The following is a 16,803-nucleotide window of genomic DNA, read 5'->3' on the forward strand; positions in this document are numbered from 1 at the left end:
GGTTTGAGAGGGATTGACGGGTTTGAGAGGGATTGACGGGTTTGAGAAGGATTGACAGGTTTGACAGGTTTGAGAGGGATTGACGCGTTTGACGGATTTGAGAGGGTTTGAGAGGGTTTGACGGGTTTGTGAGGGATTGACGGGTTTGACGGGTTTGAGAAGGATTGACGGGTTTGAGAGTGATTGACGAGTTTGAGAGGGTTTGACGGGTTTGAGAGGGATTGACAGGTTTGAGAGGGATTGATGGGTTTGAGAGGGATTGATGGGTTTGAGAGGGATTGACGGGTTTGACGGGTTTGAGAGGGATTGCAGGGAAATCACTTCATTGACAGATGCCAGTCAGATGTGTGTGGCACTATGTGATCAGAGCTTTCAGTGCCCATTCCCAGTCCCTCCCTTTCCTTGCGCTCCTCAAATCTTACAGGTTTTTAAACACAAACCTTGAGACAGGACTTTGAGTGTTGGCCATTATAATCAAAGATTTGGACTGAGGGAAGTGTCACTTGGTTGTGATTTTTCCCGATTCACATCCTCTACAAGGCACATTGCTGCCACTCACCCGTGGTCTCTCATCAGCACCTTCCAAACCTACAGGGAGAACATGGCAACACCACCAGCTGCAAATTCCACTCACAATCCTGACTTGGAAATATATTGCCGTTCCTTCAGTGTCACTGGATCAAAATCCCGGAATTCCCTCCCTAAAGGCATTGTGGGTCAACCTACAGTAGATGGACTGCACTGGTTCAAGAAGGCACCACCACCTTCTTATGGGGGCAACTAGGGACGGGCAATAAATTTTGGCCCCAGCCAGCAAGGCCTCCATCTTATGAATAACAAAAAGCTTGATTTGTTAGTGGTTCACCGTCCAATTAAGGGCAGTGAGTGGGCTCGGCCCGCTGGGAAGTTAGCAGGAGATGCTGCAGCCCAGACCCTGCCAGTCCAGGAAGAGGGAGAGGGTCCACCTACCCAAGGCACCCTCTCTACATGATCCAATTACAACACTAGCTCAGCTGCCGTGTCACCACTGTACAGGGAAAAGCCAAGGCAGCCCCTGTAAATGGCCAACGTGCCTTAACCAGCTACCCACTGATGGCATAAGAGCAGGATGGTGCTGGTAAACTAGCACGCTGCCCAGATGAACAAATCCTCTCATCACTCACCCCTCATGGGTGCCAAAACCTTGCTCTTGGTGTCCCCAAGCCAATTTAAGAAGCAAGAGTCGAGAGTGTGGTGCTGGAAAAGCACAGCAGGTCAGGCAGCATCCGAGGAGCAGGAGAATCGGCGTTTCAGGCAAAAGCCCTTCATCAGGAATTCAAGAAGCAAGTTTGTTTCATCTCTCGGCACACAGTTCTTTCCCTTCGGGGAATGGTGCGGGAAGGTGAACCATAGACAGCATCCTATCCAGATGCATCACAGCTTGGTGTGGCAAGGCCGCAAGATATTGCAGAGAGTTGTGAACACAGTCCATCATGCAAACCATCTTTCCATCCATTGACTCTAAACTTCCTGCTGCCTTGAGAAAGCGACCACCATAAGCAAAGGCCCCCCCCCCTCCCCACCACCTCGGTTATAATGTCTTCCGCACCATTCCATCAGGTAGAAAAAGCAAAAGTTTGAAACCACATAGCAACAGATTTAAGAACAGCTTCCTCCCCGCTGTTATCAGACTTATGAATGGACCTCTCATATACTAGAGTTGATCTTTCTCTGCATCTTCTCTGTATAGATTCTGCACTCGGTTCAATTTCCCTGATGTACTTATGTAAGGTATGATTTGTCCAGATAAGACACAAAACAATACTTTTCATGGTATCTTGGTACATGTGACAAAAATAAATCAAACCAAATCAAATCAGTATTTGAACCACATCAAATCCTTCATCTTCTGCGGCCAAACGTTTCTGGAGCAGGATTTGAACCTGTGACTCAGAGGTAATGACTGGATCAGCTGACGAAACATGGCCCTTTTTCAAAGAGCTTTTAAAAAGTTGTTCATGGGATGTGGGTATCACTGGCTAGACCAATGTTTATTGCCCATCCCTAACTGCCCAGAGGGTAGTTAAGAGTCAGTCACATAGCTGTGGGTCTTCAGTCACATGTAAGTCAGACCAGGTGAGGATGGCAGATTTCCTTCCTCGAGGAGATGAGTGAACTACAACTGAGATACACATTTATCGTTCCAATTTTTTTATTGAATTCAAATTCCACAGGCCCATCATGGAGAGATTTGAACCGATATCCCCAGAATATGCAGTTCTGAGGAGGTGTCATCGCAAGCTCAAAACATAAACTCTATTCTTCTCTCTCTCCACACAGGCTGTCAGACCTGCTGAGTTTCTCCAGCATTCTCCAGCAGTCGCTGTGTTCCCCGGAACATTAGCCCAGGATTTGGAACTCCTATTTCTGGATTAGTGGTGCTGGAAGAGCACAGCAGTTCAGGCAGCATCCAAAGAGCAGCGAAATCGACATTTCGGGCAAAAGCCCTTCATCAGGAATAAAGGCAGTGAGCCTGAAGCTTGGAGAGATAAGCTAGAGGAGGGGGGGGGTGGGGAGAAAGTAGCATAGACTAGAATGGGTGAGTGGGGGAGGGGATGAAGGTGATAGGTCAGGGTGGAGAGGGATGAAGGGATTTTGCCCGAAACGTCGATTTTGCCTGTCCTCGGATGCTGCCTGAACTGCTGTGCTCTTCCAGCACCACTAATCCAGAATCTGGTTTCCAGCATCTGCAGTCATTGTTTTTACCATTTGGGACTCCTAGTCCAGTGACGTTATCAGTACGTCCTTAGTGTGGTACCAGGAATGAGAGAGATCAGAGATGTGGAGAGATTGGAGAAACTGGAATTGATTTCCTTCAGGCAGAGAAGGTTATCGGAAGATTAAGTCAAGTTGTTGAAAATGTTGGAAGATTCTGATAGAGTGAATGAGGAGACATTGGTTCCATATGTGGGAGGGCTATGGACCTGAGGAGGAAGGTTAGAGATAATCAGGAAACAAATAATCTTCCCTGTGGCCAGAAGGGAAGGTGAGGAGGAGCCTTTTGCACAATGAGCTAGTGCCATTTGGAATACCATTGCAAAGGCTGCTGGCTACAGATTCAAACTTTCAAAAAAACCATTTGGCAAATATTTGGAAAGAATTGAAGGATTCCAGTAAAAGAAAGTGGGGAGTGGACCCAATTGGACAACTATTTTAAAGAGCAAGCGCAGGGTGCTGAACTTCCTCCTTCCATTCTCCTCAATTCTGTTTCTCCAAACTAAGTGATGCCCTGCACTTTAATAGCAGCCTGACACCACCATGGAAACAGCATGGAAACAGACCCTTCAGTCCAACCAGTCCGTAAAACTGAACTAGTCCCAACTGCCTGAGCCTAGCCCATATCCCACCAAATGTTTCCTCTTATCCAAATGTCTTTTAAATGTTGTAACTCTACCCACATCTGGCACTTCCCCTGGAAGTTTATTCCACATGCAAATCGCTCTCTGTAAAAAAAGTTGCCCCTCACAACTTTTTTAAACCTTTCTCCTCTCACCTTAAAAACATGCCCCTCACCTTGAAATTCCCTGCCCGAGGGAAGAGATGCCTTATCTATGCCCCTTATGATTTTAAAAATCTCTATCAGGTCTACGCTCAACCTCCTGCACTTCAGTTAAAAAAGTCCTAGCCTATACAGCCTCTCCTTATAACACAAATCTTCCATTCTTGGCAACATCCTGGTAAACCTCTTCAGAACCCTCTCCAGCTGAACAATATCCTTCCAATTACGGAGCAACCAGAACTGAACACTACTGCAGAAGAGGTCTTACCAATGTCTTGTACAACATCAACATGGCACCCCAACTCCTAAACTCATGAGGAGCTTGGTGGACAGTCTGTGAGCCAGTCTCCTGCTTAAGAGAACAGCTTAGCATCAGCTAGTGCTTGTTCTGAACTTGTTCAGGCTACAACAACAACCTGACTCTACACAACACCTTTTAGATACTAAAAAATGTTGAAGCATTTCACTGGAAACATTTATAAAATCAAAATGACACCAAACCAAGATCAGGGAGATGATGGGCAAATTAAAAGAGTTGTCTTTATGGAGTCTCTAACAGATGGAGAAAGAGAAAGATACTCGCAGGTAGATAGGATAGTGAAGAAGGCATTTAGTATGCTTTCCTTTATTGGTCAGAGTATTGAGTACAGGAGTTGGGAGGTCATGTTGCGGCTATACAGGACATTGGTTAGGACATTGGTTGGAATATTGTGTGCAATTCTGGTCTCCTTCCTATCTGAAAGATGTTGTGAAACTTGAAAGGGTTCGGAAAGTTTTACAAGGATGTTGCCAGGTTTGGAAAATTTGAGCTATAGGGAGAGGCTGAACAGGCTGGAGCAGTTTTCCCTGGAGCATCGGAGGCTGAGGGGTGACCTTATAGAGGTTTATAAAATCATGAGGCACATGGATAGGATAAATAGACACAGTCGTTTCCCTGGGGTCGGGGAGTCCAGAACTAGAGGGCATAGGTTTAGGGTGAGAGGGGAAAGATATAAAAGGGTCCTAAGGGGCAACTTTTTCACGCAGAGGGTGGTACGTGTATGGAATGAGCTGCCAGAAGATGTGGTGGAGGCTGGTACAATTGCAATATTTAAAAAGCATTTGGATGGGTATATGAATAGGAAGGGTTTCGAGGGATACGGGCAAAGTGCTATCAAATGGGACTAGGTTAATTTAGGATAGCTAGTCGGCATGAATGAGTTGGACTGAAGGGTCTGTTTCCATGCTGTACATCCCTATGACTCTAAATGTTTAAGAATTCCTGAGTTTAGGGCCAGGCAGCTAAAGGCAGAGCCAGCAGTTATTGGCAGGTGCACTGGCTTCTTGATCACTTATTTCAAAATGTGAGCCATCTCAATCAGTAAAGGTCAGAGAGCAATGCTCCCAATCAATCCATCACTCTAAATGCAAATTAAAATCGGGTTCCTGAAGATTGGTTCCTGTTCAGTGACTGTATGATGACAGATGGTTGAATGCTTCCAGAGGGATTCGAGAGGACTCCCTTTGACATGACTTACAGCCTCAATGTAAATGAGACGCAGGCAGGAACTGCAGGGCTTTGACTGAAGGGAAATGTGAAGCTGCTGGAGACAGTGAAAGGATTCATTTTGTTAAACCCTTTCCATCTTGACATGAGCATCGACTGTCCAGTTGGGAGCCGGCCCAGGGACTGGAATGGGGAATGGGAATCACCCGGAAACTGCATGTGGAGTAGATTGCTCAACCCAGCTGGGAAAGGGCTCGGCATATAGGCAGTCTTCCCCTAACACTGTGGTAGTGCCCTTGCCTCTGAACTAGGGGCCCAGGTTCAAGACCCAGCTCCCCTGGCAGTGTGTGAAAACATCTCTGAACAGACTGGTAAATAACTCATCTCCTCCATCCCGAGAACTATCCACAATCCCAGCATGCTGCTGGAATCCAGAAACAGGTTCAAGCGAAGGAGAGAGAAAGATGGCAGCAGGAGCTCTGGCCAGACCTGTCCTAGAAGGTTTCTTTATGACGAATAAAACAAACTGGAAAGAAAGATGTGCATTTGATAGCACCTTTCACAACCTCAGGGCACCCTAAACCCTTTCACGAGGTATTTTGAAGTTCTTGATAGCTCCTGACTTCTGTCGAATAAGATTGCAGCAAGGGTGAAGGCTGTGAGACTAACGAGGGTCTCGGTGGTAGATTCACTAGAACAGAATTGGAGAGGAGAAGTATTAGGGAGCTAGAATTCCTTAGTAACGGACTCAATCATTGCTCAGCCAATAAAAAGTGGCTCATCGTGAATAGTGAAGCCCTATTTGATAGTGCCCCTGAGTTACAATTTGACTTTGCTTCACTGATCCATGGTTCAGCAACCAAAGCCTGAGGCCTACTGGCCTTTCAGCTTTGCTACTTCTTCCTGTGGGTTAATTCCCAATTCACTGTGTTTAAGGTAGATCGTGATGCTGTCAACTCCTCAGCAATATCCCCATGGTCAATATTTTTTGTTTATTGGGATTGCTAGTAAGGTCACCATTTATTGCAGTCATTACAGAGGGTAGACAACAAGTCAACCCATGGGCCTGGACTTACACATAGACCAGACTCGGTAAAAGTGAGGACTACAGATGCTAGAAACCAGAGTTTAGATCAGAGTGGTGCTGGAAAAGCACAGCAGGTCAGGCAGCATCCGAGGAGCAGGAAAATCAACGTTTTGGGCAAAAGCCCTTCATCAGGAATCGCTAGGTAAGGACAGTAGATTCCCCCCTCTCCAAAGGACCATTTATAAAGGACAATAATGAACAGGATGGAACTTTATAAGGATCAAAGGTAGTTTTGTCGTCATCATCGCTGAGACACGATCTCAATTCCAGTTTCAACTTCTCTAGCTCCCCTGGTGGGATTTGAACCCTTTTCCCCCAGAGCACTGCTGCTGGTCTCAGGATTGTAGATATAGTCACATTACCACTATGCTATCTTCTCCCCCATTAGCGTGCCCTGTCCTAAAAGGTGGACACTTCACCTCTGCAGGGTGAAGGGCTATCACTGTGTGCAAGGAAATGCCTTAGCCAATAGTTCATGAGGTTACTGATTCACTCTCACCTGGTACGCAGGATTGTACATTCATGGTTTAGAGCCTGGTTTCCAGGCACTGCATTAACAAACTTACCTAAAAACTCCACTCACCAATTCATAGAATCCCTACAAAATGGAAACAGGCTATTCAGCCCAAAGAGTTCTTACTGGCCCTCTGAAGAGCATCCCACCCCAGAACCCCCCTCCCTGCATTTCCCACGGCTAACCCACCGAGCCATGAACATCCCTGAGCACTATGAGCAGTTTAGCATGGTCAATCCCCCTGACCTGCACATCTTTGGACCCGAAGGAAACCTACACAGACACTGGGAGAACGTGCAAACTCTACACAGACTGTCGCCCAAGGATGGAATTGAACCCAGTCCCTGGCGCTGTGAGGCACCAGTGCTAACCACTGAGCCACTGTGCCACCCACAGCTGTGAATTAATGGATGTGTCTCAATAAAAATGAGAAAATCCAAGATTTATGAGAATGTCAGGGACAGAGGCTGTATGGCTTAAGCTTGGTGAAGGGGCAGGTGTAGTGGGAGATGATTTTCAGACAATCAGAGTAATACTGTATGGGTTCCCTGGAGATAGTCATTAAGACTGATGCTCTGTTCACTATACAGGCACACTCTCTGAGAAGTTGCTGTCTAAAATATAAGAGTTGTCCGAAAAATAGCATTTCTGAAATAAAAGCAGAAATTTTGTTTTATTCATGTAAGGGATGTGGGTGCCACTGGCTGGACTGCTAATTATTACCCTTTATAATTGCTCAGAGGGCATTAAGTGTCAACCCCATTGCTGTGGGTCTGGAGTCACATGAAGGCCAGACCAGGTAAGGATGGTAGATTCCTTCCCTGAAGGACATTAGTGAATCTGAAGGGTTTTTCCAACGATCAACAATGGATTCATGGTCATCATTAGATTCTTAATTTCAGATATTTAATTGAATCAAACTACATCATCCAGCATGGTAGGATTTGTACCCAAGTCCTCAGACCATCACTGGGGTCTTTGGATTATTAGTCAAGTGACAAAATCACTAAGCCATTGCTTCTAAATAGGGCCAGAAGGAGACCATTTGGCCCATTCACTATTCAATACGATCATGGCTGATCCTCTTGCTATCTCCCAACAGTTTTGTTCTTCACACCATGTTTGAAGTTTTTTGGTCAATTCTATAACGACACATCATCTTTTTATTTTTCTGTATTTTTAGTAGTGGACTGAAATGGCAACAGAACAGTTTCCAGAATCCCAGTCTATGACCATCACCAATAAGAGACATTCAATGGTGTTGCCAATACGGAATCCCCCAGTACTGACCTCCTGGGGGTTACCATTGACCAGAAACTCAACTGGACTCACCACCTAGGCAAAGTGGCCACAAGAGAAGGTCAAAGGCTAGGAATACCACAGTAAGTAACTACCTCCTGACTCCCCAAAGCCTGTCCATCATTTACAAGGCATAAGTCAAGAGTGTGATGGAACACTCCTCACTAGCCCTGGATGGGGGCAGCTCCAACAACACTCAAGAAGCTCAACACCATCCAGGAAAAAGGAGCCACTTGATTGGCACCACATCCACAAGCATCCACTCCCTTCACCACCAACACTCTGTCAGTTTGTACCTCAATGTGTACCATCTGCAAGATACACTGCAGAAATTCACCAGAGACCCATGGACAGTACTTTCCAAACCCATGACCACTTCCATCTCGAAAGATAAGGGCAGCAGGTATATGGGAACACCACCACCTGCAAGTTCCCCACCAAGCCACTGACCATCCTGACCTGGAAATATATTGTCGTTCCTTCACTGTTGCTGGGTCAAAATCCTGGAATTCCCTCCCTAAGGGTTTCGTGGGTCAACCTACAGCATGCGGACTGCAACGGTTCAAGAAGGCAACTCACCACCATCTTATCAATGGGCAACTCAGAATGGGTAATAGATCTGGTCTAGCCAATGATGCCCACATCCAGTGAATGAATAAAAGACAACTCTGGGTTAAGCCTCAGCTGCAGCAGTGGGCATCTTCAGAACCCGGAAAAGCACTCTTCAGAAGGTTGGTAAGGCCTTGGAGATGACAGACAGAGGATATAGGAGAATAGCCCTAGGGAGACAGGAATTCAATTAAACAGAGATTATTAAGAAAGCATGAACATCCCTTTCGAGCTGAGAAGGCTAACGAGAGATTAAATGTCAATGTTTAAACATTTGAATGGTGCTGGTGAATTAGAAAAGGAGGAACTGTTTGACGGGAGAGTCAGTCACCAGGAGACACTGATCAGCTGTGGTAGCTGGATGCAGAACTATGTGGGAGATGAGGATGAGCTCAGCAATGTGCAGTTCGTTGGAACGTGCTCAGCAACTCAGTAAGAACCTTCAAAATTCTCAAAAAGAAAAGTTTGCAGAACTGGGGGAAAGGAGCGAAATGGAGCGTTCACTCACAACACTGGCACATGTGTGACGGGCTGAATGGCCCCGACTCAAGGGGCAGCTAGGGGTGGGCAGTAAAAGCTGACCCAGCCAGCAACACCCATGTCCCATGGGTGAAACAAAAAATCACTTGGAGCAATATTATCCCAGTTTGCTCCGGCACACTTCCCAGCAATTTAACATTGAGAATAAACTCTGATCTCTCTTTCCTCTGATACAGAATGAGAGACCTCGTATTTGCAGAGACTGAACTCTATCAGCCATGTGTGTTCCCACTGTACACTGTGTATTGCGTCACCAACAGCATCTGGATAAAGGATTCCCTGTCCCTGCTGTTTATATAGTGGAGATCTGACAGTGTCGATTCCCCCAGATCACCATCCTATGCAATTTATATAACGTACATGGATTATTAAATAGAGACCTGATAACTGCCAGAGAATTTACACACAATCTCACCCAGCATTTTCTTATTGGTACTGACCTCGGTTCTGGCTGCATTATATAATATTTACACTCTGTCTTTTATTTCTCAGTCATTAGCGGTTGGTTCTCGCTCAGTAAACTTGCAAAGATTATGTCACAATCATTAATCTTTCAGTGTGGCTCTCTCTGCCTCAGCAAGCACTGACTGTCACTTGCTCTGGGGAGAAAGCAGAATAAAGAGGCTGGGATCCTGTACACAGGTTCCAAGACCCCTGCACTGAGCTGGCTGATGAATGGCTGAGGAACTATAAGCTGCCCCAAGGTACAAGAGAGACCAGAGAAGGGGGAATCAATTTCTGACCAGCTGCGCTCTTTCTGTAATTATGTATCTTCCAAACTCTGTGTTTCCCACATGGCAGCGGCAGTCGGTTTAGCGCAGGATCTCCCAATGCACAGCAAGATTCCACGCATACCGAGCAAATCCTGAAGGGGTGTCATGAGTGAGGTACAGCACAACACTTACCATTACAAAGCAGGGGAGCACTTACAGCAATGGCCACTCTTCATCCTTCCCTTTCTCTCACGACCTCCTGACCTTTCCCATTGCCTTCCCCCCAAAGGCATGGGTAGGTTTTCAGGGTGAGAGGCAGCTGCTCCCCAGGCCCCTGCCTTTCATGGGTGCATGCAGGTGAGCTATTGGATCACAGAAGGCATCACAGCTGAGTGTACCCCTGTCCTCAGCATCTCTCCAAGGTGAAGGAATGGGGTGCTTTACCAATCACAAATGTGAACAGGTTTGAAAAGGTTTGTGAAGACAATCAAACATTTCAGAACACAAGGGATGGGGAGGACTGTGGATTAAGACATTGGGGAAGAACTTCAATTATAGAGTGATACAGCACAGAAACAGACCCTTCGGCCCAACTAGCCCATGCTGGCCACGTTTCCAAAACTAAGCTAGTCCCATTTGCCTACGTTTGGTCCATATCCCTCTAAACCTTTCCCATTCATGTACCTGTCCTTTTCAATGTTGTAACTGCACTTGCATCTGCCACTTCCTCTGACAGTTCATTCCACACACGGACTCCTCTCTGTGTGAAAATGTGACCCCCTCAGCTCCTTTCTAAATCTTTCTCCTCTCACCTTAAAAATATGGCCTCTAGTTTTGAACTTTGCCGCTCAGGAAAACAACCTTCACTATTCACCCTATCGATGCCCGTCATTATTTTATAAGTCAGCTCTCAACCTCCGACACTCCAGTGAAAAGTGTCCCGGCCTATCCAACTTCTCCTGAGAACCCTTCAGTCCCAGGACATCTTTGTTGATCTTTCCTGAATCACCTCCAATTTAATGCTACAGTAGAACGACCAGAACTAAACACAGTATTCCAAAAGAGGCCTCACCAATATACAAGTGCAACATAACATCCCAATTCATATACTCAGTGGTCTGAGCAATGAAGGTAAGCGTGCTAAATGCTTTCTTCACCACCCTGTCTACCTGCGACGCAAATTTCAAAGAACTATATACCTGAACCCCTAGGTCTCTCTGTTTGACAACATTACCCAGGGCCCTACCATTAACCGTATAAGTCCTGACCTTGTTTGCTTTACCAAAATGCAATACCTCGCATTATCCAAATTAAACTCCATCTGCCACTCCTCAGCCCATTGACCCAATTGATCAAGTTTGTTTTGCAAAGTCAGATAATCTTCTTCACTGTCAACTATTCCACCAATTTTGGCGGGATCTGCAAACTTACTAACCATGCCTCTTAAATTCTCATCCATATCAGAAACAAAAGTGGGTTTAGCCCTGATCCTGCAGCACACCGCTGGTCACAGGCCTCCAGTCTGAAAAACAATCCTCCAATCACCCTCTGCCTCCCACTGTCAAGCTAATTTTGTAACCAATTGGCAAGCTCACCCTGAATCCCATGTGATCTAACTTTATTCATTAGTCTACCATGCAGAATCTCATCAAAAATCACACAAGACCAGGTTATAGTCCAATGGGTTTATTTTAAATCACTAGCTTTTGGAATGCTGCTCCTTCGTCGGCTGTTAGCAATGGTCTGCCAGCACTTAATGAAGGAGCAGTGCTCCAAAACCTTGTGTTTTCAAATAAACCGTTGGACTGTAACCTGGTGTCATGTGACTTTTGACCTTCTCCAACCCAGTCCAACACTGGCACCTCCACTTCATCAAAGGCTGCACTAACATCTACTGCAACATCTACTGCTCTGTCCTCATCAATCATTTTTGTCACACCTTCCAAAAACTCTGTCAAATTTGTAAGACACATTTCCCATGCACAAAGCCATAATCAGTCCTTGCCTTTCCAAATGGATGTAAATCCTATCTCTCAGAATCCCCTCCAATAACTTACCCACCACTGATGTCAGACTCACAGGTCTATAGTTCCCAGCTTCTCCTTACAGCCTTTCTTACATATAGGCACAACCCTCCAGTCCACTGGCACCTCATCCATGGCTGTAGATGATACAAATATTTCTGCTAGGGGCCCCCCAATTTCTTCCCTAACTTCCCTGGAACACACTTGAACCGGTCCCAGAGAATTGTCCAACTTTGTGGTTTTTAGGCGCTGCAGCACCTCCTCTTCTGTAATGTGGACTGTTTACAAGACGTCAATATTTCTTTCCCTGAGTTCCCTAGTCTCCCCATCTTTCTCCACAGTAAAAACTGACACAAAATACTCATTTAGCATCTCTATTATCTTCTGTGGTTCCACACATAGTTGATCTTAAAGGGATCCTATTCTCTCCCTAGTTGCTCTTTTGCTCTTAATGTACTTGTCGAATCTCTTTAGATTATCCTTAACCTTATCTGCCAAGATAGCCCCTTTCCACCATCCTGATTTCCCTCTCAATAATGCCTCGACACCTCCTTATACTCTTCAAGAGATTTACTTATGGATTCAAACAGTTGTTCTACTTAGAGGAGGCAGGGGGATGGTAAGGGGTAGATCTGATGAAGGGACTCGGTGGGGGTTGGGGGGGGGGATGTTGTTGCTGGAGTCTCTGAGGAGCAATTAGTCCATAGGCTGCAGGGATAGTGACCAGATGCTCACAGGTTGAGGAGAATTGGCAAAACCGTCAGATGCGAGATGGGGAATAGTTTAGTTATGTTCCAGAATATGTTGCCTGAAAATAGCACCGTGGCTAAGGGAGGTAATGGCCTTGTGGTATTATCACTAGACTGCTAATCCAGAGTCTCTGGGTTCAAATCCTGCCATGGCGAAATGTGGAATTTGAATTCAATAAAAACCTGGAACTAATAATGACCATTAAACAAATGTCAGGAGGAAGAAGCGTCTGGTTCACTAATGCCATTTAGGGAAGGAAGCTGCCATCCTTACCCAGGCTGACCCACATGTAACTCCAGACCCACAGTGATGGGGTCGACACTTAACTACCCTCTGGATAATAAATGCTGGCCCATCCGTATTGACATGGAGAGTTAATTGATTGTACAGCCAATAAAGTCCTGTTGACAATACAACGCATTCATATTCTGCCTTTAGATCTCCTTTTAAAGTTTCGATTGCAATGTAGGAAATGAGGCAGCCAGACTGCACACAGCAAGATCCCACACACAGCCATGTTGTAGATTGAGGGATGGGCATCAGTCAAGATACCAGAGATAATTCTCCCTTCCTCTTTCAAAACTCTGCAAGGGGCTTGTGATCATCTCCCAGGGCAGGGCCCTCTCTTTAACTGATGGGAAGGGGAGCGCCTCTGACAGTAAGGCACTGTCTCGCACTGTCTGCAGTAGGACTCTGTATCCAAATGTGCTACCCACTAAACCACCTGGACACAGAAAACAAACACGAGCCACTCCGGGGAAGAGAAAGCACATCTTTCAGAGGAAATATTCGGAATGTGAGTATTGTTGGAAGCACAGGGAGAGTGAGACTAATTTCCTGGACCTTGGAAAACACTGGCACAATCACAGTGGGCTGACCGGTCTCTTTATGTACTTTATGTTCTTTGAATCAGTGGAAGATAAAAGATACCCCAGGGACAGGTTTGGAGCAAATAGACCTATGGTATGACCTACCCTCTGCTGACGATCAGCCTGACCGCCTCCAGGTTGCCATGGTAAACCGCCCAGAGGGTAGGAGTCATGCCATCCTCATCGGGGGAGTTCAGCTCCTTCTTGGTCGCCTCTTTCAGCAGATCCAGGTAACCATCCCGAGCAGCCTTGTGATACCTGTCACTCATTGCGTTGACTGCAAGCCTTTGGAGGCATCAGGAGTCTGTGAGCAAACAGCCCCGTGGAGAGGGCAAGCTCATTGGCATCATCTCTGAGAATTGGCACTGCACACTGTTCCTCGGTGCGGGAGAGCTGTGCCCAAGAGCTGGATGGGGGAGAGTTTGTGCCCAGGAGCTCAGTGCCAGAGAGCTGGTGCCCAGGAGCTGGCTGTTTCTCAATGCGGGAGAGCTGGGTGTTCCTGGGTGCCGGACAGCTGTGCTCAGGAGCTGGCCGTACACACTGCCTTTCCTGTCTCACGGTGCTGGTAATCTGAGCAGTACAACAGCAGCTCACAGAATGATAGATAGAGCCAGCTGAGCATGCCACCAGGTCCTAGTGCCCTCAGCGCTCGAGTCCAATCATCCCTGGAAACAGATTCTTCTGGTATTAATGTTGACGTGTGGTTTACTGTTTGAATTGAAACCAAGAAAGCAACTCTTCAACCAGACATTTCTTTAGCACGAGTTTATTGGCATTTAATGATCATAATGCACACTGTCACAATTTGTCTGCTAACATTCCTGTGTAGAGGCAGCTTTACTCTGTATCTAACCTTGTGCTGTCTCTGTCCTGGGAGTGTTTGACATAAACAGTGTAGAAGGAGTTTTACTCTGTATCTAACCCCGTGCTGTTACCGTTCTGGGAGTGTTTGATGGGGACAGTGTAGAGGGAGCTTTACTCTGTGTCTAGACGTTTCAGGCGAAAGCTCTTCATCAAAGCAGTCCTGATGAAGGGCTTTTGCCCTAAACGTCAATTTTCCTGCTCCTCGGATGCTGCCTGACTGGCTGTGCTTTTCCAGCACCACTCTAATCTAGACTTTGATTTCCAGCATCTGCAGTCCTCACTTTTGCCGGAGCTCTACTCTGTACCTAACCCCGTGCTGTCACTGCTCTGGGAATGTTTGATGGGGACAGTGTAGAGGGAGATTCTAGATTAGATGTGGATGCTTTGGAGAGGGTACAGAAAAGGCTTATCAGGATGTTGCCTGGTATGGGGGATTTTAGCTATGAAGAAAGGTTGGATAGACTGGGTTTGATTTCATTGGAACGCAGCAGGTTGTGTTGGGGGTGGGGGGGATGGGGGGGTGGTTGTAACCCAATACATAAGATTGTGAATGGCATGAATAGAGCGGAAAGTTTGGGGGTTTTTCCCAGAGTGGAGGGGTCAGCTACTGAGGGACGCAGGTTCAAGGTGCAGGGGAGGTTGTTTAAAAGAGATGTGCGAGGCAAGTTTTTCACACAATGGATGTGAGTGCTTGGGACACATTGCCAGAGGAGGTGGTGGAAGCAGACACAATGGCAGCATTGGAGAAGCACCTGGACGAAGACATTGATGGGAAGGGAATAGAGGGATATGGATCTTGTAAGTGAAGACAGTTTTAATATGGAATGGCAAAATGTGTCGGCACAGGCTTAGAGGGCCGAAGGGCCTGTTCCTGTGCTGTCGTGTTCTTTATTCTTTGTTCTAATAAAAAAAAATCATACATTGGATGTAGACACTTGGGACCAACTGAATCTCTTGAAGAGAGTAAACATTGTAGGGGCATTCTTAAGAAGGAAGGCAAAGAGGGGATACGAGAGCCTTTTGGAGATAAGGTTAAAGATCACCCAAAAGGATTCTATAGATTAGATTAGATTAATTACAGTGTGGAAATAGGCCCTTCGGCCCAACAAGTCCACACCGACCCGCCGAAGGGCAACTCACCCATACCCCTACATTTACCCCTTACCTAACACTACGGGCAATTCAGCATGGCCAATTCACCTGACCTGCACATCTTTGGACTGTGGGAGGAAACCGGAGCACCTGGAGGAAACCCACGCAGACACGGGGAGAACGTGCAAACTCCACACAGTCAGTCGCCTGAGGCGGGAATTGAACCCGGGTCTCTGGTGCTGTGAGGCAACAGTGCTAACCACTGTGGCACCGTGCCGCCCACAGTAAGGGCAAGAAAGCAACCAGAGAGAGACTAGGGCTCCTTAAAGATCAAAGAGGCTGCCTTTGAGTTAGATCTCAGGAGATGGGAGAGATATTAAGTGAAAATTATGTGTCAGTTTTTACTAGACGGAAAGAAATGGAGGCTAGGGAACTCAGGGAAATAAACACTGATGCTTTATATACATTTCACATTTCAGAAGAGGAAGTACTGGCGATATTAGAAAATATAAAGACAGATAAATCTCCTCGACCTGATCAAATGTACCCCAGGATGTTGTGGGAAGTTAGGGAGGAAAGTTTGGGGTTTCCATGCAGAAATATTTGTCTCATATATAACCATGAAGGACTGGAGGCTGATGTTGTGCCTTCATTTAAGAAAGACTGTGAGGAGAGGCCCGGGAGCTATAGACCTGTGAGTCCGACATCGGTGGTGGGTAAGTTGTTGGAGGGAATTCTGAAAGATAGGATTTACATCCACTTGGAGAGGCAAGGAATGAGTAGGGGTAGTTAGCATGGCTTTGTGCGAGGGAGATCATGTCTCACAAACTTGATTACATTTTGTAATGAGGAAACCAAGATGATCAATGAGGGCAGAATGGTAGACGTCGTCTGCGTGGACTTTAATAAAGCCTTTGACCAGCTTCTGTAGACTGATTTGTCAGCTTAGATCACATGGGATTCAGGCTGAGCTTGACGATTGGATACAAAATTGGCTTTTCAGTGAGAGGCAGAGGGTGGTGGAGGAGGGTTGTTTTTCCTTGGGTTTGTGATCTGAGCCATCAAGAGCCTGACGGAGAAGGCACTCAGCCCAGACACCTCTCATTCCCTCCAGGCGGCACAGACGCGCGGTGGGCTTCCGGGTGAACTGACCTCTCTTCCATCCAGAACTTGACATTGGCTCCGTGCTGTGGACCCTTCCCCGTGACGTGGTGCTCCACAATCTGAGCTGTCTCAGGGATATCCTCTGGGTGCCTGTTCAAACAGCACAGAGCCTTGATTTGTACGGATTGATGCTGCACATTCTCCATCTTCACCCACTGCCCCAACATGCCTTGGCGTAATGTTTTGCCCTCCACTAGCAGGGATCTGGGGTGGAGAGTGCTGGGCATGGTGGTCTCGAAGCAACCGGCGACTGA

The 16,803-nt window shown here is 46.5% G+C and overlaps 1 protein-coding gene across 1 annotated transcript in view; it reads right to left on the minus strand.

Moving 5' to 3' along the window:
* Window positions 1-13,698, minus strand: part of LOC122562335 (proton channel OTOP2-like) — a 44,703-nt gene extending 31,005 nt beyond the window's left edge. The window contains exon 1 of the mRNA XM_043715211.1: window positions 13,535-13,698. Coding sequence (XP_043571146.1) covers window positions 13,535-13,698 — 164 coding nt within the window. The remainder of the gene's footprint in view (window positions 1-13,534) is intronic.
* Window positions 13,699-16,803: the final 3,105 nt, after the last annotated feature.

Source organism: Chiloscyllium plagiosum, chromosome 24, assembly GCF_004010195.1.
Source record: "Chiloscyllium plagiosum isolate BGI_BamShark_2017 chromosome 24, ASM401019v2, whole genome shotgun sequence".
NCBI lineage: Eukaryota > Metazoa > Chordata > Chondrichthyes > Orectolobiformes > Hemiscylliidae > Chiloscyllium > Chiloscyllium plagiosum.